The sequence below is a fragment of the Myripristis murdjan genome, chromosome 4, assembly GCF_902150065.1.
Source record: "Myripristis murdjan chromosome 4, fMyrMur1.1, whole genome shotgun sequence".
NCBI lineage: Eukaryota > Metazoa > Chordata > Actinopteri > Holocentriformes > Holocentridae > Myripristis > Myripristis murdjan.
In genome coordinates, this window is record NC_043983.1 from 6,201,112 (window position 1) to 6,227,878 (window position 26,767).

At 40.9% G+C, this 26,767-nt stretch overlaps 1 protein-coding gene across 1 annotated transcript; it reads left to right on the forward strand.

Moving 5' to 3' along the window:
* The first annotated feature begins 1,997 nt into the window (after positions 1-1,997).
* On the forward strand, positions 1,998-24,786 carry LOC115357908 (5-hydroxytryptamine receptor 3C-like). The gene is made up of 13 exons (XM_030049667.1): positions 1,998-2,439; positions 2,527-2,682; positions 4,963-5,075; positions 9,448-9,529; positions 15,817-15,983; positions 16,134-16,178; positions 16,648-16,754; positions 17,106-17,275; positions 17,535-17,695; positions 17,849-18,059; positions 21,028-21,237; positions 24,019-24,327; positions 24,749-24,786. The coding sequence occupies exons 1-13, from the start codon at positions 1,998-2,000 to the stop codon at positions 24,784-24,786; spliced, it is 2,211 nt and encodes a 736-aa protein (XP_029905527.1).
* Positions 24,787-26,767: the final 1,981 nt, after the last annotated feature.

Below are 26,767 nucleotides of genomic sequence, written 5' to 3' on the forward strand. Positions count from 1 at the left end.
GATTAAAAACATCCCAGAAGCGTGAGTGATGAAGCTTAGATGTAGACATGGGCGGCGTTTTGGGCGGAACTAATGATGTGGACTGTGTAGCATCATTTGTTCTCATCATTCTTATTAGTCTCATTCAGGAGGGGATATCCAGTTTCTAAGACCTCGCTAAGCTGAAGACCAGCTGACAGAACAGACTGCTGACTTTTTTCTTGTTTTTAACATCTAAATCTGAGGATCTTCTGAAAATTGCTGAGCAGAGCCTAACAAGATGACAGAGCCAAATAAACTAGCTGAGGTCATCTTCATCTGTTTGATGCTACTTCACGGTAAGACAAAAAGAATTGTCAAAAACAGAGCCATAACAGACTAGTGGCTCAGAAGACCATTCATTGACCTTTGGTGCTGTAACATGATCCATCCAAATCAATTCTACATTGTAAATGCTACCAAAAGGGATATTTGTTCATCTTAGCATCACCATTGAAAAGTGGATAAAACTATTCTGAAATGCTTTCTGTATGTTGTACATCTTCCTGTCTTAAGGTGCTCATGTTGTACTGATGTTACGCATGTATAAAGAGAGATTGTTAGCCAGTTTACTGAGACACCTGACAAAGCATGCTATGAATTTATTGTTTCAAACCATGGATAAACATATTTGGTCCTCAGACTACTGTTTCCCAGAAGGTTAGCTGGAGAACAGCACACAGTTTCTACTTGGACATAATATCAACCCACATGGTGGCGAAATATCCTCATTACTTGCTCTTTGCTCCTCCAGACTGCTAATACACAATACTGTGTGTGTGTGTGTGTGTGTGTGTGTGTGTGTGTGTGTCCATTCACTTTCATGGTGCAGCATAACAGCTCCAAAAATAACACTTTTAGCACATACATGAACACAAACAAAAGTGGATTACAAAAATGTAAAAACAAGTCCCGGTATCCATTTTGGAGAAAAATGAGTGTCTCTCTATTCTATTTTCTTTCTATTGACATAATCTGTTTGGTTTGCATTTGTTTATGTGCTAAAAGTGTTATTTTGGGAGCTCTTTTGCCACTCTGTGGAAGTGAATGGAGATAGAAATTCAGCATTGGAGGAGCATGAAGCAACTACTAAAGATAGTCCACCATGTGGAGTCCCAGGTGACACCCAGGTATCTATACAACCCAACACTATACCAAAATTCAGTTTTTCTTTGAAGGAATACTCCTTCAATGTTTTGCGAAAAATACCCTTTTTCTGACCTACCCAGTCTGAGACAAGATGTTTGATATCATTTTCACCTCTGTGCATCCAGTGGTTCGGTTCCTATGAGTATGGGTTAAAATCTATGGGAGTCATTAGCCTGGCTCTGTCAACATGAAAAGGTAAACCTTACAACAACTAACTATGTATTTGAAATACACTGCTTGGAATTTCTTTAAAAACAAGTCATTTTAGGAGTAAAAGTTCGAACCATCAAACTTCTCCCCTGCCCCTAACGTTCTGCGACCCCTGTGGAAGCAAATGAAGGTGTCATAGAACAAACAAATCATCCCAAAGGCCCATGTCTTTGGGATGAGCAGGGGGAGTGATGATCCCCAAGGAAAAGGATGGAACAACATCCAATTCCAACAGATCAATCTCTTGAATGTCCAAGGTAAACTCTTCTTTAGCATTGTAGCTCAAAGAATGACGACCTACTTGAAACAAAACAAACTGATTGATACGTCCGTACAGAAGGCTGGGATACCAGGCTTCTCAGGATGCTTAGATCACACTAGCATTGATATGGCATCAAATCCAATCTGCAAAAAAGGATGGAAAAGACTTGCACATCTTATTCCTGGAACTAGCCAACACCTTTGGATGTGTCCCCCACTCCTTCATCTGGACAGCATTTGACTTCTCCCGTCTGCCGAAGTACATCACAAACCTGGTCATAAGATACTTCCAAGATTTGCAAGTCTGTGTTACAACAACAGAGTACACAACATCATGGCAATCACTGAAAGTGGTAATAATGGCAGGATGCATCATCTCCCCGCAAGCCTTCACCAAATCAATGGAGGTGATCATCCAAGCTTCCAAATGGGTTGTAGGAGGGGAACGACTACAAGCTGGACAACAGCTACATCCTATTCGTGCCTACATGTATGACATGACCACCCTGACCTCAACCATCCCATGTACCAAGCATCTTTTGGAGACACTACATCACAACATAACATGGGCACAGATGAAGTTGAAATCCAGCAAATCCAGGAGCATATCCATCGCCAGAGGAAAACTTGTGGACCAGAGATTTTATATTATTAAAGCACCCATTCCAATGGTGTCAGAGCAGCCGATCAAAAGCTTGGGTCGATGGTACGATGCAAGCCTCAAAGACTCAGACAAGAGCGATCAACTGTGGGAGGAAACCATCAAAGGCCTTGTCACCATAGACAAGACCTCACTCCCAGGTTAGTTGAAATTGGGGTGTTTGCAGTTCAGATTGCAGCACAGGATGATGTGGCCTCTGACTGTCTATGAGGTCCCTATAACTAAAGTCCAGAAGCTAGAGAGGACAGTCAGCTCCTACATCAAAATGGCTGCTCCCAAACAGGCAACTGGGAGGAAGTGGACCCCATCTGAGGCTGTGCAGCAGGCTAAATCTGCTCTCAGGCATCGGAACATAGTGGGGCAGGTTCAGCAGGGAACCATCGGTATCGAGTCCGATCCAGGCCAAAACGACTGGATCGGGTATCGGATTTTTTTTATTAGAACCCGTCCGATCCGATCCACAAGCCCAAACTATCTCATATATCCTCAACTTCACTTTGCGCGACATGCCGTAACACAGATGAGCTGTCGCCATGGTTGCCATGTGCCTGTGTTTTCATCACGTGAGCAGAAGCCTGCAGAGCTGTAATCATGCCCTCCGTACGGAGGACAAAAGCGCAACGTTTGCAATATGAGTGTCTCAAGGGGTGGTAGCAAAACCGGACGTTTTAACACAACGGACTTAATAAAGCGTCTGAAGAAGCAGCATGGAAAGGAGTACAGAGACTTTTTACAGGCGAGTGCAAAGAAAAACCAACCGTTTTTGTTTTTGGTGCAGCAAATCTTGGGTCCATTTCACAAAGCAGGTTTGGTGAAAACTCTGAGTCTGTTAACCCTGAAATGAGGGAAACTGAGTTTTTCGTTTCACAAAGGGGGGTAACTCAAAGCAGAGAAAGAGGGGTAACTCTAGCCTGTTTCACAGAGGGGGGTAACTTAAGCTCTCAGTCAGTTACCGCAGTAACAGACTCCATGAAACTAACCTGGTCGGGACCAGGTTTTTCTCATGAAACCTCGAGTTTCTCTCTGTGTCCGCCCTCTTTCAGCCACACGGTATTTAACTTCCTCATTCATTCAGTCAGCAGGCGAGTTTTGGTGTGGCATATTAGTTCTGCCGTCTGTTACTTTTTTAAAATTTTTTTTAAATGATTTAAAAAAAAAAAAAAATCAGTCAGTAGGCCTTTATTTGAAGTCCATTAGTAGTTAGGTGGCGTCTTTTTTTCACGAACATAGCATGTCCTTTCGACAACGATCCCGTGGATGAAGGTGCAGTGTTACTGCGCAGAGAATTAAATATTCGTCGGGAGATGGTTATAAGACCGCGCATAGATGTTTTAGCATTTCCAGACAATTATCTTTTTGAGCGTTACCGTTCCACGTCACCTAAATGAAATAAATTAATAGGCCAGCAGTAATTCAAGCAGTTTTCCCCTGTAATATTACTGATTGCAACGGACTACTTTTAAACTTACGCATTGACCCGAGCAGCAATGTTCTGAGCCATCCCTAGTTTGGACTCAGGACAAGTCGACCAACATGGTACAAAGCAACACCCACCCAGAAAAGAAGGCTAGTGGTTGAGGAGGTCCGTCAGCAAGAGGAGGCAGAGAGATGCACAAAGGCAGTTTCACAGTCTAAACAAGGCCAATGGACTACCTGGGAAAATCTGGAGCATTGTAAACTCACTTGGAGGGATCTTTGGTAGATGGAAGAAACCAAATCAGCCTCATCATCAGAGCCACTTATGATGTTCTTCCCACACCCAAGAACCTAAGCCAGTGGGTTACAGTAGATCCCTCATGTGCTCTCTGCCAAACTCCAGCATCATTAAGACCAGGGCCATTACACCTGGAGGGCCATTACACCTGGAGGCACAATCCGGTCCTATGGCAACTGGCAATCATTCTGGAGAGAGGGATGATTCAGGGACGTACAACATGATGTATTTGACCCAAACCCTCCATCCGGAGGTGTCGTGGGCCTCTCAACGAAACACTGATGAAGGAGGGTGCCCACCTGATGACCTCAATGAAGCAAATGCCACTCGCACAAGTCACTGGATAACAGATATGAAGTGATTGCCCCCTCCCCACTCAAGATACAAACACCAGGTAGGTATTGTATCAACAAGTCCTACGAGCTAAACATAGAAACAGTGACTATTAGTGATTGGTTTCTGACCTGCTGAGTGGGCTGTTCCAAGCCAGCAGTCAGCTGATAGATTAAATTACACCAACATTATGCTGTGGTTTACTTTTAGCGACTAGTGTTCGGTTTCTGACCTGCTGAGTGGGCTGTTCCAAGCCAGCAGTCAGCTGTTACATCAGGAAGTGATTGCCCTTTCCCCACTCAAGATACATACATCAGGTAGGAGCTGATTATTTTTAGGGACTGTAACAACAAGTCCTACGAGCTAAACAAATCTTGTTTGTTTGTTTTTTGTTTATTTTAAATACACATGACACACTGTGTAGTCTTCCAGCGGTTCCACTTTGGAATTCCTGTGAGTTTTTTTTTTTTTTCAGGGTTAGGCTGATGACTTCAAGTCTTTATGCTAAGCTAACATGAAACGCTGCCCACAGGAACTGAACCAATGGACAGAGAGGTGAAAATGGTCTTGTCTTGGTAACCTCAGGTTGTGAGCACCCCATCTCCTGTGATGCCAGAACAAGTGCAGTCCCCTGAGGTCAGGGCCTCTGACTCTCCAACCCCTGTGGAAGACTCCAAAAGTGACCCACTGATGTTGGGGAGTGAGTCCCCACCTGTGCTGGAGCAACAAGTAACACCACCCTTAAGGTGCTCTATTAGAGAGAGGCCCCCTCCTGATTATTATAGGCCTTAGTTAAACATTGGAAAAAAAAAGAAAAAAGGAAACACTGGTTTATCAGTTCTGCAGAGAATACTACTGTTGATGAAATTTAGTTGCTAAACCAAATTATTCTAGCTTCTCAGAGACATTTATGTATATTGCATTTAAAGTTCAGTTAAAGTTTAAATTTTAAAACCCAGATTTAAGTTACAATTTAAATGTTAAATTTAAGTTGAGTTCAACTTATAAAGGTTATGTAAAATGTATTTTATGTACAATGTTGCTTAATTTATCTTGTTTTCTCTTGCAGTGAGTGTTGTCTGCAGACCTGAGAGGGGAGGGATGTAGTATCCTGAGACTTCTTGTATTCATCTAGAGGGAGCTCTAGGCTCCAGGAGTGGGTTATCTGTCAGGAAGTCTATATACAGAAGTTCCATATCATGTGATTCCTCTCTCACTCTCTGTATGTGCTGCATACTATGTGTCAGTAAAAAAAAAAAGCCAATAAAGATATTTTTGGAGTCCTGCGTCCTCCTTGATTTTTCCAGGGTCACAATGTTAAAGTCTGAAAAAGGGATTTCCCCAGCATGTTACAGTATTCTTTAAATGGCAGTATCATGAATGAAATTAAACATGTTCATGAATTTGCTCTGTCGGTGCCAAGAAGCAAATGGAAACTTTAATGTGAGTGTATCTGAGGTGCATAACAAATAGGGTTGAGCTGGATACTCGGCTGAAATGAGTATCCAGTACGGATAAAGAACTTTTGATGAGTATGAGTATTATACGAGTAATATGAGTCAATATCTGTGATCGTGATGAATGAAAATCCTCATTGGGTAGCTGACTGTGTCCACGTTGTGTGATAGACAACAACCTCTCTCTCACTCTGGTCTGACAGCTCACGTCGCGTCTCTTTTCAGAACTGGTCAGGTTTTTTTCAGCTCCCTCTTACCTCGGTTTGTAGTCACTGATAGTCAGTAGAGTTTCTGCTAAACTTGATTGGTAACAGACACATTGACAGGCTGAATGTGATTCGCATCATGTCTCTCACTGCCGACACACTGCTCAGTTTTTGTTTTTTTTTTTACCATCTGCTCGCTCTTACCAGCTGGTTTTTGATATAAGTCAGTTGGAAAACTTTGCTCATACACAAAGTACATTATTATTTTTATTTTATTTTGGCTGCATGCACTTAGAGTCTGTAGTTTTTCATATTTCATAAAATATGTACATATATATATATATATATATATATACACACACACACACACATATACACACACACACATATATGTATATATATATATATATATATACACACATATACATATATACACACACACACTCATGTATGTGTTGTATTCATTGATGCACTTTTTTTCATCAATGTATTTATTGATTTTTAAACATTTTTATGCAAACATACAAAATGACAACACGAAACCAACACAACAACTACAAAAAATATGACAAACAGAACAAAGACAACCAGTAATGACAATAATCTGCAAATTTAACACACAAAGTCAAAGGGCACTTATATGACCATTCAAGTCTAGAGTAACACAATCATACAACTGCAGAGGATACAGGTATTCATTATCAGGCTCAAGTGTAAGATGAGATATGGCATTATTCTTGACATAATCAATAAAACGTCCCCACACTTTTTGAAACAGATCTTGTTTGTTTCTTAGGGTGTATGTGATTTTTTTTCTAAAGGCGAGCATGCAGACAGTTCGTTGAACTATTTGCTTGGTTTCCTCATTGATTTACATGACAGAGCTTTAATTCTTTTTGCTTGTAGCAAACAATTGTCTAGAAAGGTCTGTTTATCATGCTTTATCTTGTGACCGTCTGAATATAAGCCTATTACAAAAACTTTGGTGTCAAGATCCACATTGATCATCAAGATTCTGTGCACCTCCTCTCTAACCTCCCCCCAGAACTCCCTCAAATTTTGGACAGGACCATAAGCAATAGAACAGTGTGCCTTTATCTTCTCTACATCTATTGCAAGTGTCTGGAACATTACTATCAAATTTAATAAGTCTTTCAGGTGTATAATACTCTCTCATCAGCCAATTATGCTGCAACAATTTTAGACGAGTATTGCCTGTCTGGGTTTGAGCCTTTTGACAGGCTTTACTCCACTGTTCCATTGTTAGTTCCTCCTGTAAATCAGAATTCCAGGCATTAGTTTAGAGGCAGAAGACTCTGGGGAGAATGACAACAGAGGCCTGTACCATAAAGCTGGATTAACATAGCCGGGCTTTCTCTTACTTATCTGGTTTCACTTAACCAGACATCCGCACTCCGGATTTTCGGTACCATAAAGCCGGCTATCAACTCGCTAATTCAACCCAGGCTTTTCCAATCTAGATCTGTGCACGCTCACATAAAAAGGGCGGTGTTTGCTGCATGTGACCAATCGCAGACAAGGAAAAATCTACCCGAGCCGCATACTTCACAACGTCGGAGCAGACAATAATCATTAATAAATACGAGGAATATACAGTACAGGCCAAAAGTTTGGACACACCTTCTCATTCAATGCATTTTCTTTACTTTCATGACTATTTACATTGTAGATTCTCACTGAAGGAATCAAAACTATGAATGAACACATGTGGAGTTATGTACTTAACAAAAAAAGGTGAAATAACTGAAAACATGCTTTATATTCTAGTTTCTTCAAAATAGCCACCCTTTGCTCTGATTACTGCTTTGCACACTCTTGGCATTCTCTCCATGAGCTTCAAGAGGTAGTCACCTGAAATGGTTTTCACTTCACAGGTGTGCCTTATCAAGGTTAATTAGTGGAATTTCTTGCTTTATCAATGGGGTTGGGACCATCAGTTGTGTTGTGCAGAAGTCAGGTTACTACACAGCCGACAGCCCTATTGGACAACTGTTGAAATTCATATTATGGCAAGAACCAATCAGCTAACTAAAGAAAAACGAGTGGCCATCATTACTTTAAGAAATGAAGGTCAGTCAGTCCTGAAAATTGCAAAAACTTTAAATGTGTCCCCAAGTGGAGTCGCAAAAACCATCAAGCGCTACAACGAAACTGGCACACATGAGGACCAACCCAGGAAAGGAAGACCAAGAGTCACCTCTGCTTCTGAGGACAAGTTCATCCGAGTCACCAGCCTCAGAAATCGCAAGTTAACAGCAGCTCAGATCAGAGACCAGATAAATGCCACACAGAGTTCTAGCAGCAGACCCATCTCTAGAACAACTGTTAAGAGGAGACTGCGCCAATCAGGCCTTCATGGTCAAATAGCTGCTAGGAAACCACTGCTAAGGAGAGGCAACAAGCAGAAGAGATTTGTTTGGGCCAAGAAACACAAGGAATGCACATTAGACCAGTGGAAATCTGTGCTTTGGTCTGATGAGTCCAAATTTGAGATCTTTGGTTCCAACCGCCGTGTCTTTGTGAGACGCAGAAAAGGTGAACGGATGGATTCCACATGCCTGGTTCCCACTGTGAAGCATGGAGGAGGAGGTGTGATGGTGTGGGGGTGTTTTGCTGGTGACACTGTTGGGGATTTATTCAAAATTGAAGGCACACTGAACCAGCATGGCTACCACAGCATCCTGCAGCGACATGCCATCCCATCCGGTTTGCGTTTAGTTGGACCATCATTTATTTTTCAACAGGACAATGAGCCCAAACACACCTCCAGGCTGTGTAAGGGCTATTTGACCAAGAAGGAGAGTGATGGAGTGCTGCAGCAGATGACCTGGCCTCCACAGTCACCGGACCTGAACCCAATCCAGATGGTTTGGGGTGAGCTGGACCGCAGAGTGAAGGCAAAGGGGCCAACAAGTGCTAAACACCTCTGGGAACTCCTTCAAGACTGTTGGAAAACCATTTCAGGTGACTACCTCTTGAAGCTCATGGAGAGAATGCCAAGAGTGTGCAAAGCAGTAATCAGAGCAAAGGGTGGCTATTTTGAAGAAACTAGAATATAAAACATGTTTTCAGTTATTTCACCTTTTTTTGTTAAGTACATAACTTCACATGTGTTCATTCATAGTTTTGATTCCTTCAGTTAGAATCTACAATGTAAATAGTCATGAAAATAAAGAAAACGCATTGAATGAGAAGGTGTGTCCAAACTTTTGGCCTGTACTGTAAATCAATAATCCAGGCCTAAAGCAACACAGTTGCAGCTGCCAAAAGATGCAAGGAATGCTGGCAAAAAATCGCCGACTGTGTCAATGCGTAAATTAGTGTGATTATAATATTACTTCCCCACCATGACGGCACGAGTCGATCTGACTACACTAACATTTGCGTGTCCAGTAAATTTATGTGTCTCCCACTCAGCCATACACTCCTGCAGAGGAACTGTCCCTTTCTAACAATGAGGGTCGACCCTCGCTGGAGGTCTGCCCTCAGTTTGAGTTTCGTCAGTATCGTCACTTTGATTCAACTGGTTTTGATATTTCATTTTATAAACCACCTGACACCTCCTGTTTATTCTGCTGGTTAAAATATTATTTCACTGTCACTTAAAGACTGTGAAACATTTGGCACCAACTCCCACGTGGACTTTTCAGGGCAGACACCCAGACTAAATATGAGCAAACTAATGGAAACCTAAACGAGACCAGAGGCTGGCATGTATTTTATCAGACTTTTATTTAACCCTCTGAATTAAATTCTCCTCATTTATTTTCAAAAACATTTAAAAAAAAAAAAAAATTACATCAAGACTTTGTCCAATACAGACAGAGGATATTTATATCTGGATATATATATATCCAGATATACGGCCAAATTGTTTAATTAACTCCATGAGAACCGGAATCGAGTGAGCCAGATTTCTAAGGAAGAGAATCACATCATCCACATACAAAGATATATGATGGTCTATACTAGGGGTGGGAATCTTTGACTATCTCACGATTTGATTTGATTCTCTTTTTTGGGTCTACAATTCGATTCAGAATCAATTTTCGATTCAAAACGATTTTCGATTCAAAGCAATTTGATTGATAATGATTTCTTCTTCAATCTATAGGTGTGCAAAGGATCGTCATGATCTACTCCAGTCTGCTTTGCAAGACAGAATGACAAATGGAGACATTAAAGTGTCTTTTTTTTTTCTTTTCTTTTTTTTTTTTTTTTTTTTTTACATTTATTAAGTTTTGAATTCTAAGGAAAGTGCCTTTTCCACAAAAACAGTGTGTTGACAACAACTGCTACTCTATGTAGCTAGCTATAAAATAAGCTAAAACAAAAATAAAGTGCTTCTGTATAATAAAAGTGATAGGGGAGAGTGGGGTAATTTGTGCCAAGGGGCAAGTAGTGCCACCCCTGTTATCTAGAAAACCATAGAAGAAGTTGGTCATGTGACCACATATTTTTGAGGAGGCATCCATTTCACTCATCCTGTAAAGAAGGGAGACACATGGCTTGAGAGGTAAGAACATTTAAGTTCAAAAAACATTTTTTTGTCCTCCAAAGTAAAATTTCTATGATCAAGGTTTTTTGATTGCTGTGTTTGAACAATTATAGAAAACTTTGAAAACAGTTCACACAGGTTTTAGTAATTTAGTAAGCTACACCATGAGTCTATACAGTTAGCATGATGTTAGCTCAAAACAGCTGGGGGATGCATTTTTTTCAAAATGGTGGGCTTGGGGTAATTTGTGCCAAAGGGCCTGGGGTAAATTGTGCCACTGGCACAACTTGTGATTATGTACTATATATTACTTTATTGTATTTTATTGTTATTGTACATTGTCTTCTTACCTTTGATCACTAAAACTATTCAGATTCAGATGAAGATGATTTGCAGGTGCTCATTTTGGAATTTTTATTTTGTTCTGGGTATGTGTTCATGTGGCGCTAGGCCTTGTTATAGAAAAGTGGCCTGTGATCTTGTTAAAATAATAAATAAATGTTAAATTAATAATTTTGTATTGAATTTGCTTTGCTTTTATATAGCATTATCATTTGTGAGGTTAAAATGATCTGTTTTACTTCAATTATCAATGGCACAAATTACCCCAGTGTATTCTCTCTAATGGCACAATTTACCCCGCACCGGGGGCAAGCTGTGCCACAAAACCACTTTTTTTTCTAAAGCTATATTTCTCAAACAGTTTATATAAGATCCAAAGTGATTGTTCCTAGGGATGCACAACATCCTAAACTATATGTGCATAATTTACTTGAGGCATTACTGTAATCCCCTCGCTTTAAAGGCACTTAAAGTAAAAATTGGCACTACTTACCCCACTCTCCCCTACAGCTGAACAAGATGCATTTTCATTTCACAGGAAATTATAGTACCAAAAATATCATGTGGAACACAACTGTTGCACAAATGAAAAACATTAATATTTCTCAGTAGCTTTAAGAAAAACAAGTTATGAAAATAACTTTTTCAAATGAGAAATAGTACCCGTAAGCTAGCTGCCTCTGAATTTTTCATTAAAGTGCCTCTTGCAACAATAGAACTGTCCACAACTGTGCAACTGATTGTATGATTTTCAACAAATCATGAAAAGAGAACTGGACATGAACTGTGTCCAAGATTAATGTGCATTTGCGGGTGCAACATCCAGATTCTTTTGTAGGAAAAGTCTGGCTGTGGTGTCTCAGACTTGTTCTCAGCCTCCTCTGAGTTCACATGATGCTACAGGAAAAAAAAAATCAACAATCATATCAGTCATTATGTACAATATAATCACACCACCAGTCCCTCATTTTATGGTAAAATAAAATAAAAATACATACATAGAACCATGCAAAATTTAACTTTGACCTACATTACTATCCATTTTCAACATGTATAAATGTATCTGCATCTTTCATTGGTTTCAGTGCTGATGCTATTTCCTCAGCAGTGGAGATGTCCATCTTGCTGAGTGTGCAGTCGCTTCCACATCTTCTCACCTGTGGGGACAGGAGCGCAGCACAAATAGCAGGCTGCTGTTTTTCTGTTTTAATTCAGAACTGTATAGTTTTTGATAATAATCCTTGAATGTACTATTTATTGCCACAGGGTCTGCAGTGTTTTCCCCCGCATCATTCTTTAACACAGTGATGGATCTCTCAGTCTGAAGTTGTTTTATGTGCCAAGCCAATATCTTGCCTGGTTCTTCCCCTTGATCAAAGAATGACTGTTTAAGCCTCAGCAAGTTAGCAGCTGCCATAGAGGCTGATTATATTGGGCTCTTAACAGTAACAGTTCTTGATGCATTTTAGGGCAGGGATTGTTAAAATAGTTATTCTCCAAATTTTTAATTTTTGACTCTAGTGATAATAATTTTTGTTGTGTCTTTTTGGACTTAGAGCTCATAAAGTTAATGATTTGGCCCATTATAAATGCCTTAAATGCTTCCCATTTTGTGCTTGCAGAGGATTCATTGGTATTAACTGTAAAATACAAATCAATTTCTTTTCCCCAAAACTCCATCAAATCTGTGTCTTCTAACCATTTTTGGTGAAATTTCCATTTGGGGGGATTGTACCGCAGGCCCGTGTCCACATAAATCAAACTAGTTGGGGCATGATCTGAAATCAAAATACTATCGTAAATACAATCCTTTGTATGCTAAACATGCAGAAACAAAAAAATAATCAATTCGGGAGTATGAACCATGAGTATGTGAAAAGCAGGAATATACTAACACAACTCTTTAATGAACTGATGAATAATCTCCCTACTTTTATTATGGGTTGTATCCAGATGTGATGTCCCTCAAATTCAACTCTTTAATGAACTGATGAATAATCTCCCTACTTTTATTATGGGTTGTATCCAGATGTGATGATCTGTCTTTCTTGGGATATAAAGTACAATTGTAGTCACCAGATATGATGTAATGACCTTTAAGAGAGGACAACATAAAGAATAAGTTGCTAAAAAATGTTTCTTCACCCTGATTTGGCGCATAGATGTTGACTAAATTGACCCATTCTGTGTATAAGGTACCTTGCACAATCAAATATCTACCCACTATGTTGCCTGGTTAGTAAATGGCGCTGAAAAAAACTTGCCCTCGCCAACTTCTCCTAATCCTAAGATCCTCCTTTGCAGGTAAATGAGTTTCATGGAGAAAAATTATTTTAGACTGTAAGCCTTTTTAGCCTCCCCATAACCTGTTTGACTTTTTTAGTCTTCTGCAACCCTCTGCAGTTCCAAGATGTAAACTTAATTTCTAGACCACTGGTCATATCTAAATGAAATTCTTATTTGGAAACAAAGTATGGTGCCCCTGTTCAGCGACAACAACAAAAAACATAAAGTACACAAATATTGTCAACTGGAAAAAACACAAAACATAAGCCTTTAAGCCCAAAAACCAGGCCCCCTCCGGCCTCCCTAACGTGCTCTTCAGAACAGCTAAAGACCTGTCCACACCTAGTGAGGAACAGCCAAACAACGCCTGTAGTTCCATCTCCTGAAATAAACTATCCCTCCTTATATTTGAAATAAAACAGTACCTTCTAGGTTGAAATGTTAAACCTATGAGCAATATTAAGATTCCTAAAATTCCCAGTTTTTAGTATTTTTTAAAATTATTTTAAAATTATTTTTTAATAATTTTTAAATATTTATTTATTTTTGTTTAATAATTTGTATTAATTACTATTGTAAACGTAATCATAATTATCATACCTCTTTTAAATTAAACCTTAATAAATTTAAATTTGCACTCAGACGCAATATAGAACAAAGCAAACTCAAAAATAAATGAGGACTGTAAACACTGCTCTACTCACAATGTGCACAGCCAGGCCCCAGGGCAGCACCATAGCTAGCAGCTGGTCCCATCAACACATACAGCAACCCAGGACCGGGACTGAAAAAAGTGTCTCAAAATGCAATTATGGAAAATTGAGTACTAGCCTACATAATAACAAACTAACAGTGCTAACAATGAAGAAGTTTCCCAAACATGCTACTTATTATAAGGTGGCATTAGTACATAAGCAAGTAACCAAAAAGAGCAATGTAACAAACGACTGACATACAGCAAATTGTACATAAGCATAAACATAAACAAGGTTGCAACAGAAAATAAAAAGTAACAAAAGTATTCGGCTTAGTTAGCTTTTAGCCATTGCTAGCCCCCATAATCCTGGCTCCACTTGGCTTTTTACCAAAACAAAATAGGAAATATTGTCTGCCACTCTGTAACATGTAATTAAATTCATAGGATTAGAAAATACAAAACAAAAAGCTTGTGCTGATAACATAGTCCAGCTGAGGAATCAGATTGTTCTTACAAAAAAATACAAAAATACAAAAAATGGCCGTAGTATTAATGTGATCAATGTAGCCTGTATGCTAACAGGAGCATAGACAACAGGCTAGCAGGCCCGCCTCACGGCCCCAAAATACCTCTGCTCATCTTTTACAGTCCGTTTCAATTTGGCCGATGAAAGCCTCGACATCCACTGGTTTTTCATTCGATCGTGTTCTGTCCTTGTGGGTCACCAGGAATTTGCAGGCAGGCAAGAGCATTCCACATCGGATCCCCATGGAACGAAGATTCTGTCTCATGGAGTCAAATTCCTTCTGTTTCTTGTGGATACTGGCTGCTAGGTCTGGGTAGAATTATCCTTGTAAAGCAGATGTTTTTGGGCTCTGGCTGCTTTCAACACCGTCATCTTGTCTCTGTCATTCAGAAATTGCATGATCAGAATTCTCAGGGGAGCGTTGGGGTCGCTTCTCTGGCCTACCCTATGGGCCCTTCCGAGGAAAATCCTCGAGGACAGTGTGACATCTAGGGCCTCAGGGATCCATTTTTTGAGGAAGAAGCAAACATCATCTCCCTCTGCTTTCTCTGGGAGATTTACCAACCTTAAATTACACCTTCTGGACCTTGCCTCCAAGTCAGCAAGCTTGTCCTCTGTTTCTTTGTTCTTTTTTTCTAGTTGGTTACTGCAGCGACTGCAGTCACCGACTGCAGATTGGCTACAATGTCCTCAGTGCTAGAGATACGAGCCTCCTGACTCACTCAAAGCACTCCCCAACCTCTTTTTTCACTCCTTCAATAGCAGCCATATCTCCGTCAAATCTACTAGAAAAATCAGTTTTTAGGTCATTGATAACTTGAAGTATTGACATGCTTTCAGTTCTTTCATTTTCAGGGTTTTCAGCCCCTGCAGCCGCTATCGTACTAATGTTAGCCTCAGCCTCCCAGCTCTGTTTGGTTGAACTGAAATCTATTTTAGTCTGCAGATTACTGCGATCCTTTTGTGGTTTTGTCATTATGGTCGCCACCAGAATGCTTTTAAACAAAACTATTGCTCACTTTCAGCAGCAGAGTGTTTGATTTATATTCAGGAATTTCCCAAAGTTTTTATGGTGGAGATACACACACGTCCGCCTAGTGTGCAGCCATCCTGGAAGTCCCTTCATTGATGCACTTAAGAATATTCATGTTCTTGTTGTGATCAAAAACATTGATCTGTTCTGTAAATAGTTTTCTAATAAACAATAAATATAGCAACTTCTGATCAACCCGTATCAATTTCAGGCTTAAAATAACATATCTGTTTAAGCCCCGCCCGTTTCCGGTCAAACCCCACCCATTTCCGGTTTAGGCCCCGCCCGCTCCGAGTACAGATATGGATTCAGATAATGTAGATGGTTGAACAGATACAAATACAGATACAGATAGTGGCGTACTCGCTCATCCCTAATAACAAATTTGTTTTTCTGTTTTTTAGACTCACATTTTGGAGCAACATTGAATTGCAGCAGCCCTACTCCCGAAGCCCTGTTTGATGCCCTCGACAAGGAACTGTTCTCTAAAAAACTTTGGCGTCCTGTACAAAACTTTTCAACCCCAACTAATGTCAACATATCTTTCACCCTGGTGGGCATTTTAGGAGTGGTGAGTGCCCGGCTCTCCATGTGTTTATAGAAAATGCAAAAAAAAAAAAAAACGGTTTGTTTTATCGTCATCATTTCTTAGTAAGTGACTCTAATTAACTGATATTCTCTGTGCCTAGCTCTACTAAACACCAAATGTTTTCTTTTTTAGGATGAAAAACACCAGTCCCTTACCGTTTACTTATGGCAAGTCCTTGTAAGTGTTCCACATAACAAATAACTCATCCGTGTTGAAGTAATACTGTTTAAATAAGTTCCATAATTAGATATACATGATTCAGGTAGGTGGAGGTGTGTGGGTGTAGGGAGGAAATCTTAAGTGACGTCACCTAGTCTTTCAAAATAAATGCAAAGTTGCAGTAAAGCTCACTGGCTATCTGGCAATCAAAAGAAATTTTCTTGGAAAACTGTGAGAAGAATGGAGGCTGTTCTAGCTGCAAAGGGGGGACCAACTTTAATATGTAGGTGGTCTACCACTGTCCATATACAGTACCAGGTAAAAGTTTGGACATGTCTCATTTAATGATTTTTCTTTATTTTTTTATTATTTTCTACATTGTAGATTAGTACTGAAGATCTCAAAACTGAAACCCTTCTTTTTTTTATGTAATGACACCATACAAATGTAGACTAAACTACGCAAATCATTTTATTGCTCTTTGTAGAAGTGGAATATAGAGGGGCTGAGTTGGGATGAGGAAGAATGTGGAACTTGGAGAGTCTCTGTCCCTCGAGACAAACTGTGGGTCCCAGACGTCCACATCTCAGAGTTGTAAGTTTAAGAGGTCTTAAAATAATCTATGTTCCCTACAGGCCAATAGTAGGAATTACAACAAACTCGATAAAACTGATCTCCTCCTTCTTAAGTCTCTAGCACAGGACCTACCCACCTCTCTTGTCCACTGTAAGTACAGTATGTACAGCATGGAAACAAATCATAAAGAGACTTAATGACAAAAATGATTAAGTCGGATTTTCACAGAAAAGATGAGTGTAAGCTTAATTGCTATATATGAGTCTAAGCTTAATATTGTATGTGTGTGTGTGTGTGTGTGTGTGTGTGTGTGTGTGTGTGTGTGTGTGTGTGTGTGTGTGTGTGTGTGTGTGTGTTATTCCATTTCAGTATGAGTCAAGGCCAGTCTCCCAAGACTCCCTACGTGTACTTAGACAACAAGGGTCATATATACGACGATAGGCCGCTCAGGGTGGTCAGCACTTGTCAATTAGGAATCTACACGTTCCCCTTCGACTTCCAAAACTGCTCTTTGACCTTCGGATCCTACCTGCACTTTGGTGAGCCTTTCAAAAACATAGATAGGAAGAGCTTCCAATATTCCCACTTCCCATATTCAACCTGCTTGCCTACATTTCAACATCACCTTCGCTTACCTCCTTGAAGTGTGTATTCTCTGAAGGCTTACTGTTGGCCATTTTCTTTCTTCTTTGTTCTTCAAAGTATTTCTGTTACAACAAAACTCACACAACGTTCACATCACCTCAGTTTTGGTGTTTAACAATTCTAAACTAACTGTATTGTTAAATGTCAACCCAGGTTCGGACATAAGGATGGTTCAAGACTATGATGCCGAGGGCATTCTGGATGAGTCCAGAGAAGTGATGCAAACCAGCGGGGAATGGGAGCTTTTAGAGCTCAAAGCAGCTCCATCTGTCCTTGAGTTAGATGTGGGCAGCTACTATGAGATTAAATATTTTGTACGTCCACTTAAAGTACTTCAGAACAATATAATAATACTGGATTTTGCATTATTATATTATCACAGCATTTTTAAGGAAAATGTCAGGTTTTTACACCATGCCTGCCCCAAGTCTAACTTAAAACCTAAGGCCTTGTTTCCATTTTCCTAGCTTGTTCTAAGGCGCATACCAGTCCTCTATGTGTTGAATCTCCTGATTCCCAGCTGCTTCCTGATCACAGTGGACCTCTTCAGCTTCCTGTTGCCCCCTGAGAGTGTGGACCGCTCTGCCTTCAAAATGACCCTCATCCTGGGCTACACTGTCTTCCTCCTGCTAATGAATGACCTGCTGCCCGTCACTGGAGAGACCGCACCCCTAATCAGTGAGTTGGACATGGGATGTGTTTTGATTCGTTTCACTTGTATTTATCCATGGAGGCTTTACTGAACACAGATGCTGCAGATTCTGCAACTCTGTTGAAGTTTTGAATTTTTGGTTGAAACACCCACGTTTATAATATTCTGCTTCTGTGGATAACAAAAGTCATCAGCATTCATAAACCATCAAACTGATAATTGGCCGTGTAAAGCAAACATTTCCCAGGGACTATTTTCTAGCGGAAAGATCATTTCACTTCACCCATTTCAAGTCATCAAGCCATCAGTTTTGGGTGTCTCTTGGCCTGTTTTGGTTGAATGATGATTTTTGACACTGGGTTCCAGCATTTTCATTATAAACCTGATTTGCCCTCCAGAGCGCTACCACCAGGCCAGCAGGACCCTAAGCTTGCCGCTCAGTGTCTTGGACACTGCTGCGTCAACATTTGATCAACTTTTGGAGAATGATGTGTTTTTACTATGACATATCCAGCATATGCAAATTGAAGGGAGCTGTGGTGAGCTGGCCCACCACATTACCACCACAGATTTTTCTATACTATTGTGCCTGACTTTACTGTTTAATTTATATTGCATTGTCATTATGGGATGGTGCTTTGTAATTGTTGCCATTTGATACACATGCATTTTACAATGCTTGCTGACATTGTGTAGCACATTGGAAAGTTGTTACCTCCACCAGGATGGATCCTGACTGGATGTCTGAACCACCTCAGCTGGCTCCTCTCAATGCAGAGGAGTAGTGGCTCTACTCCGAGCACCAGAGAGGTGACATTCCACATGCCAGAAGCCAGTTTCCATTCCTTAGGTCCAGTCTGCTGGGACCTCCACTCCAATCCATCACCCATGTGGCATCACACCTGACCCCTACTACTCCTCTGTCAGGTGGTGAGCCAATGGGATGGAGGCCCCACCTAACTCCTTCGGGCTGAACCCAGCTGCATCCCGTGGCTGGCCTTGCCCCCAGTTGCTTGCCCCCTCCCAGGCATGGCTCCAGGAGGGGACCTCTCTGCCTTGGGAGTCCCTACCAGGAGCTACAAGCTTCTGACAGCACAGCTCCCAGGGTCACAGGGGCACACAAACCACTCCACCACAATAAGGTTGTGATTACATGAGGGGGAATTACAATGTTCAACTCAACTCAACTTTATTGTCAATCTCCCATGAACAGAGTGTACAGCTCACTGAAATTACATTTCATATAGAATGTGGTGAGGATGGGTGGTGGAAGACTGGCTCTCTTCAGCCTCCACAGGAAGTGTAGGCATTGTTGTGTCTTTCTCACAGCAGAGTTGGTGTTGATAGACCAGGTTAGGTCATCCAAGATGTGAATGCCAAGGAACTTGGTGCTGCTGGCCCTCTCTACCTCAGAGCTGCCAATGAGCAGGGAGTTGGTGCAGCTGACCTTCTCCAAAAGTCCACAACCATCTCGTTTGTTTTGTCAATGCTGAGAGACAGGTTGTTACTGTTACACCAGCTCACCAGCCATTCCACCTCCTCTCTTTATGATGTCTCGGTTTTGTTGCTGATGGGGGCAGCTACTGTCAGCTAACTTGACAATGATGTTGGAGTTGTGTGGGACAGTGTGAACAGCACACTGATGTAAGTGTCTTCAGTGTTCAGGTGTGATAGAGCGGAGTGCGGGGTGTAGGAGATGCCGTCATAAGTGGAGCAGTTGGACCAGTATGCGAATTGCACAGGGTCTAGAGAGGCGGGGAGGGTAATGTGAATGTGTCTCATTGACAGCCTCTCAAAGCACTTCATCATGGTGGGAGTCAGTGCTACAGGGCAATAGTCATTGAGACACGTCACTGGGGACCTCTTTGGCACAGGGATGATGGTGGTCTTTTTAAAACTTGTGGGTACCATAGCCTGGTTCAGGGAAGTGTTAAAGATGTCTGTGAGGGCATCTGCTAGCTGGTCAGCACAGTCCCTGATTATGGCCATGTGTTGTTGAGAGCTTCAAACCGTAAATAGTCTTTTCAGCATGTCAGGTGGTGAGTGTCACTGTCATTGGCCTGTGGTGTGAACTTGTAGTCAGGTAGGGCCTAGATGCCCTGCCACAAGTGTCTTGGGACCTTAGTATCACAAAAGTTTTTGTGGATATTCTGTGAATACTGCTGTTTTGCTTTTCTGATGGCCTTGGAAAGCTGAGCCCTCACTGATTTGAGAAGCCCTTCATCACCAGACCTGAATGCAGTCTCTAAGCAGGGCATGGACCTCAGCCATCAGCCACAGCTACTAGTTGGCATGTATGGTTATAGTCCTTAAAACAGCAATGTCCTCAATGCACTTCTCCATGTATCCAGTCACAGAGTTTGTGCATTCCACCAGACAGGTGTGTTGGTCAGAGTTGGTCCGTGCTCTCGAAACAATCTTGCAGGGATGAGGTGGCTCACTCAGGCCAGATGTTTTTTTGTACTGGCTTGGAGCGTTGCAGCACTGGACTTAATGCTGGGACAAGGAGGACAGAGAGATGGTCTAGGTGAGAGTATTCCAGGTGGGGTCAGGGGGTTGTTTTGTATGAGCCACGGCCATTGTAGAATAATTCCTGCATGTGGTCCCCCATTGTAGCAAAGTTCACATGCTGGTAAAACTTAGGTGCTACAGTTTTTAGGTTGGTTTGGTTGAAGTCTCCCATTACATTTGCTACTGACTGAAAATACAATCTAACCCGACTAAGTTATCTGGCTAAGCTAGCCAGCATGCTTGCATGGTCATGGATAAAAGCAATAAGTCATTCTCATTTATATTTCTGCTGAAAATTGACCAGAATTCCTTCTTTTTTATTCCAGTTTTCCAGTTAGGTTATCTCAAACAGTATAAATTATTTGTGCCTCCAGAGCAGCTCTGTCTCTGAGAAAAATTCATATACCTAAAACTCCAACTGTATCCCACCCTTGGTACATAAAATCTCTCAGCCCTGTAATCTCCTTTTTTTGCTTCCTCTAGATATTTTCTTCTCCATCAGTTTCGCTCTGATGATGGCCAGCCTGTTGGAGACAGTGTTTATCACTCATGTCCAGTTCAGTTCCAGTCGCTACAATGCAGTGCCTCACTGGCTCAGCGTCCTCGCGCTGCAGTATCTGGCTCGAGTCGTTTGTATCCCTCCCAAACAACCCAGCAACCGAGTCACAGTCACCATCAACCCCAAGGCTACAGGTGGGTGTGACATCGAATGAAACATACAGTGCATTCAGAAACTACTGCTACTATTACTGCTTTTACCACAACCACCTGTGCTATTACACGTGCTATTACTACTCATAATAATTATTTTGCTAGGAAAACATCTTAACAAAGCTCAAATGACATTAAAGGTCCATGTGATTTTGCATGTTTAGTGCAGTATCTACAAAATGTATATAGCCTACTTCACATTTGTGCTAATCTTATCCCAAAGCAATTGTAGAACATTGCAGAATATTGTAGAACTCTGATATTATTTTCTTACCTCTTATCCAGACATTGGTTTCCATTCATCCCACTATGAAATGAAAAGACTTCAAACTTTCTTCACACCAGTATATCATTACCATAATAAAGTTGTCCACATTACTTTTCTGAAAAGCAGCAGCACTGTTGTATTTTTATGAGTTGAAATGGACGAAACATTTACTTTACACAGCCAATTATCATTTCTTTTGATTAGGAATGTTGATGACTTGGTCAGCAGCAGAAGCATAACATATAAGGTATAAAGTGGGTGTTTCAACCAAAAAATCAAATTTGATAACTGAAGGATTTTGATTGAGCCCTGCATTCTCATACAGCTAAACTGCATTCTCAATTACGGTTCAATGGGAATGTATTTTTGGTGCAGTTTACATCTGTAACATATCACCACAACAACATCAACATTTGTAATTCCTTAGTTTCAGAGATGCACTAGGAGGTACAGTGGTGTGAAAAAGTGTTTGCCCCCTCCCTGATATCTTATTTTTTTGCATGTTTGTCACACTTAAATGTTTCAGATTATCAAACAAATTTAAATATAAGACAAAGATAACACAAGTAAACACAAAATGCAGTTTTTAAATGAAGGTTTTTATTATTAAGGCGAAAAAAAAAATCCAAACCTACATGGCCCTGTGTGAAAAAGTGTTTGCCCCCTAAACCTAATAAGTGGTTGGGCCACCGTTAGCAGCAAAAACTGCAATCAGGTGTTTGCGATAACTTGTAGTGAGTCTCTTACAGTGCTGTGGAGGAATTTTGGCCCACTCATATTTGCAGAATTGTTGTAATTTAGCTATATTGGAGGGTTTTTGAGCATGAACTGCCCTTTTAAGGTCATGCCACAGTATCTCTATCGGATTCAGGTCAGGACTTTGACAAGGCCACTCCAAAGTCTTCATTTTATTTTTCTTCAACCATTCAGAAGTGGACTTGCTGGTGTGTTTTCGATCATTGTCCTGCTGCATAACCCAAGTGCGCTTGGGTTTGAGGTCATGAACTGATGGCTGGACATTGTCCTTCAGGATTTTCTGGTAGAGAGCAGAATTCATGGTTCCATCAATTATGGCAAGTGGTCCAGGTCCTGAAGCAGCAAAGCAGCCCCAGACCATCACACTACCACCACCATGTTTGACTGTTGGTATGATGTTATTTTCATGAAATGCTGTGTTAGTTTTATGCCAGATGTAACAGGATGCACACCTTCCAAAAAGTTCAACCTTTGTCTCGTCAGTCCACAGAATATTTTCCCAAGTCTTGGGGATCATCAAGACGTTTTTTGGCAAATGTGAGACGAGCCTTTATGTTCTTTTTGGTCAGCAGTGGTTTTTGCCTTGGAATTCTCCCATGGATACCATTTTTGCCCAGTCTCGTTCTTATTGTTGAATCATGGACTCCGACCTCCACTGAGGCAAGTGAGGTCTGCAGTTCTTTAGATGTTGTTCTGGCTTCTTTTGTGACCTCTTGGATGAGTCGTCGATGCACTCTTGGAGTATTTATGGTCGTCCGGCCACTCCTGGGAAGGTACGCCACTGTCCCATGTTTTCGCCATTTGTGAATAATGGTTCTCACCGTGGTTCACTGGAGTCCCAAAGCTTTAGAAATGGCTTTGTAACCTTTTCCAGACTGATAGATCTCGATAACTTTCTTTCCCATTTGTTCCTGTATTTCTTTGGATCTCAGCATGATGTCTAGCTTTTGGGGATCTTTTGGTCTACTTCACTTTGTCAGAGAGGTCCTATTTAAGTGATTTCTTGATTGAGAACAGGTATGGCAGTAATCAGGCCCAGGTGTGGCTAGAGAAACTGAACTCAGTTGTGATAAACCACAGTGAAGTTATGTTTTAACAGGGGGGGCAAACACTTTTTCACACAGGGCCATGTAGGTTTAGATTTTTTTTCACCTTAATAATGAAAACCTTCATTTAAAAACTGCATTTTGTGTTTACTTGTGTTATCTTTGTCTTATATTTAAATTTGTTTGATGATCTAAAACATTTAAGTGTGACAAACATGCAAAAAAATAAGAAAACAGGGAGACACTTTTTCACACCACTGTAGGTAGGGTGGTGGATGGGTCAAACAAGCGAGTTTCACCTAAGCGATGTGGGGTTGGGTAAAGCACAAAGCAACAGCGGTGTTTGTTTCTTTTGCAAATGTAACATTATGTTACCATAACCAAGTGATTTTTATGGCTAAACTTAACCTTTCCCTAACCTTAACCAAGAGGTTTATGATATCTTCAAAATTTATTACATTTAGTCTGTGCAGTCTTAAGCTAGCTACTGCCCTTTAAAATGTACCATAATTTATTTTATGTCATCCTTCTTCAAATGATCTCATTCTGGAGTGAAATTCTACACATAGTCATAGTTTTATAATGTAGATGTCATTCATGTGTACTTTATTTTGTACATACACAGTAACTAGCTGTTGGACAACAAGTGTCACACCATCCATCACTTTCTACCACTCTGTTCTTTCATTTTAGTACAACCAGAGATGAGCATCAGTATCTCACCTACTGCTGGTGAAAAGGCACAGTCTCCGATCCACATCTCAGCAGCAGTTTCTCCAGAGAAACCTCCTCCGAACCCGTTGGAGCCGGCACTAGATGAGCTGAGGAAGCTGAGCAGGGATCTCCTGGCCATACGCCTCCAGATGGATAAACACTTGCAGGGGAGCGAGAGCTCAGAGGAATGGAAAATGATTGGAATGGTCTTTGACCGTCTTCTATTTGGTGTCTACATAGCCTTCATCACTATGAGCTTCATCACTATTATGTGTATCTGGATCCAGAGTAACACATACATAGAGCATATCCATTATTTATATCATCAAGATCATCATTAAAAGTACAGGAGTTTGTCATCTTGGTATTGGCACAGAAACATTTTGATAGTTAACATGTAATATTCTGGGAAGTAGTGCTTCCTGATGAACTCCATCAATGGCCAGACAGTTTTCTAACTTTTATTTGTCAAGGTAAGGCTGGCTCTGTGCTAGGGTATTGGTTTCCATGGCTAGCCCTTTGTTAGCCTAGCCCCCCTAATACCCTGCCAGGGTATTAGGGTATGCACTTAGGCCTTTGTATTTTCCCCTGGAACATACAGCAGGCCATCAGCGAAAGTCTTCCATCCTCTCCAGTCTTTGCCGTTCGGTCCAGTTGTTGCCATGACAGCCCCTCAGCCTAAGTCTCTTGTTCTGTGCTTCCTCTCCAGGTGCCTCAAGGTCTTCCTCTGTTTCTCTTGCCTTGTAGGTTCCATGTTTAGTGTGTTTGGTGATTGAATTATTTTGTCTTCCTACTATGTGGCTTATCCAGCTTCTCTAGCTCTTCTGTGGGTCCTTGCTTAGTGTACTCCCATTGGTTGGTGTTGGTGATGGTGCCTGGCCGGTAGACTCTTAGGAGGCCTTGGACAGAGCAGTCGAATGTCTGTACATTGTTGAGTTGATGGTTATTATATTAACTTTTTATTGTTTATTTTGTATTTATGAATGGGCAAACTTAATGTTATGTTTTGCCAGATTAAGATCAAGGTGTCCTTTACAGAGACAGCAGCGGCACATGATGTGATTGCTTCATAGCAAGAATGAATTGTTGCCAACAGTTCACCCCGTTAGATGGCTCTTGTTGTGAGGCTCCATTTGTTCTGTAGTGCCATTCCCAAATTTCCTATATACTTGTTCAACACCCTGTACCATTAAAGAACTCTGAAAAGGAAAAAAGCGTTCACTCAGTGGTGTCTGTCCTGAATTTATCACCTGTGTCTGACTCACAAATCAAGCTTTTGAAAATAAGATCACAACATAAAAAAACAGAATGTTGGTTGCTCATGATCGTGTGGGTGTATCCCTGGGATTTTTGCCAAAATTGTGACCTCTAGAGCATTCACAAGCAATGTAAATGTGGGACTATAGTTTTCAGAAATATACTCTATCCAGGCAAAATTGTTAGGTGTTGTTGTCTCACCTCGACCCATGTCTATACTGCACCAAATATTGAAGTAATTGGTCAATAATTGTAACCTCACATCGTAGCTTCACCGTTACAAACACATCATGTCTTGACAAAAGCACTGCTGGAACAGAGGCAGATTATATATCATTTAGTAGTTTTTTACTGCTCTAATTTTGGTAACTGTCACATTCTCACGTCAGATGAAGGATTACATGATTTGAAAATATTCTACAACCCCTTGGATCCTTTCAAAACCCATTTGATATTGTAAATGCATTGTCATTATGCAGTTTTTCTCAGTTCCTGGGAAGTTGGCATGTTGGAGACACAGGGTTTCTGGATTCAAATTGTGTCAATATGAAATGTAGATTTTTAGCATGATCTTGAAACACTGCTTTCTGCTTTTGTAGACTAGAATTGTCCTTCAAATGTCCTTTTGAATTTGAGATTTTACTGTTAGGGTACTATTTGTTTACCATCGAACTGCAGCAGCCTGTAGAATGGAACAGATCATGACTCCCATGGGTAGAGGAGTTCAAAAATACTATGGGTGACTGGTTACCAGAGGTGTTGATCAACAAGTCCTGTGTATCAGCTTAGGACATGGTGTGAATCTCTATGTTGGCTTAATTTGCATGTGTTTGTGTGTGTGTGCATGTGTGTGTATTTGTATTTCTATACTTAAGAGGATCACATTGATAGAAAAATGAAGAAAGTCCTGCACTTTTTTAGTGGGCAAGCTTAAGATTAGGGTTTGGCTTTAGCAAGGGGTCAGGGAACTGTAATCAGTGACAGCCCTCACAGGTGGGGTTAAGCGTCAGTAATACAAATCCACACTTGAGGGAAATAGAGAGCCGCAATACTGCAATTTGACATGTGCCACATTTACTTGAAACCATAAGAACTTCTTTGACATACTGGCAAAGTACAGAAACGTGTGTCGGGCAATGTACATGCACATCTTTGTAGTTGCACATACACCTGAGTGTGTGTGTGGGTGGGTGGGTGCTATCACTGAGAGTTAGCATAGCTTGCTGAATGCTTCACACACTGATCAGATCGCTGTTTCTGGATGATGCTCGGCCTTTCAGAAGTATCCTACCAGACAGCATGAGTCCATCACGGCGCAACACCAGCCTCATTTCAGCTGTGCTCTTTATCTCAGGTAATGATCACTTTTCACACATTCATGTTAATAGTTGATTATTGCTTTGTTTTTAGTTTATTTACTCATTGCTTTCCTGTGTTTTATCCATATTCTTATTTTCCAGATTGAGGCACT

What these genes read in the sequence shown, in the direction of transcription:
- LOC115357908 (XM_030049667.1), top strand. Translation starts at nt 1,998, where the DNA reads ATGGCAGGATGCATCATCTCCCCGCAAGCCTTCACCAAATCAATGGAG. An exon ending in CGGATCCTACCTGCACTTTG is followed by an intron (nt 17,276 to 17,534) that starts GTGAGCCTTTCA and finishes ATGTCAACCCAG; the next exon opens with GTTCGGACATAAGGATGGTT. An exon ending in CATCAACCCCAAGGCTACAG is followed by an intron (nt 21,238 to 24,018) that starts GTGGGTGTGACA and finishes CTTTCATTTTAG; the next exon opens with TACAACCAGAGATGAGCATC.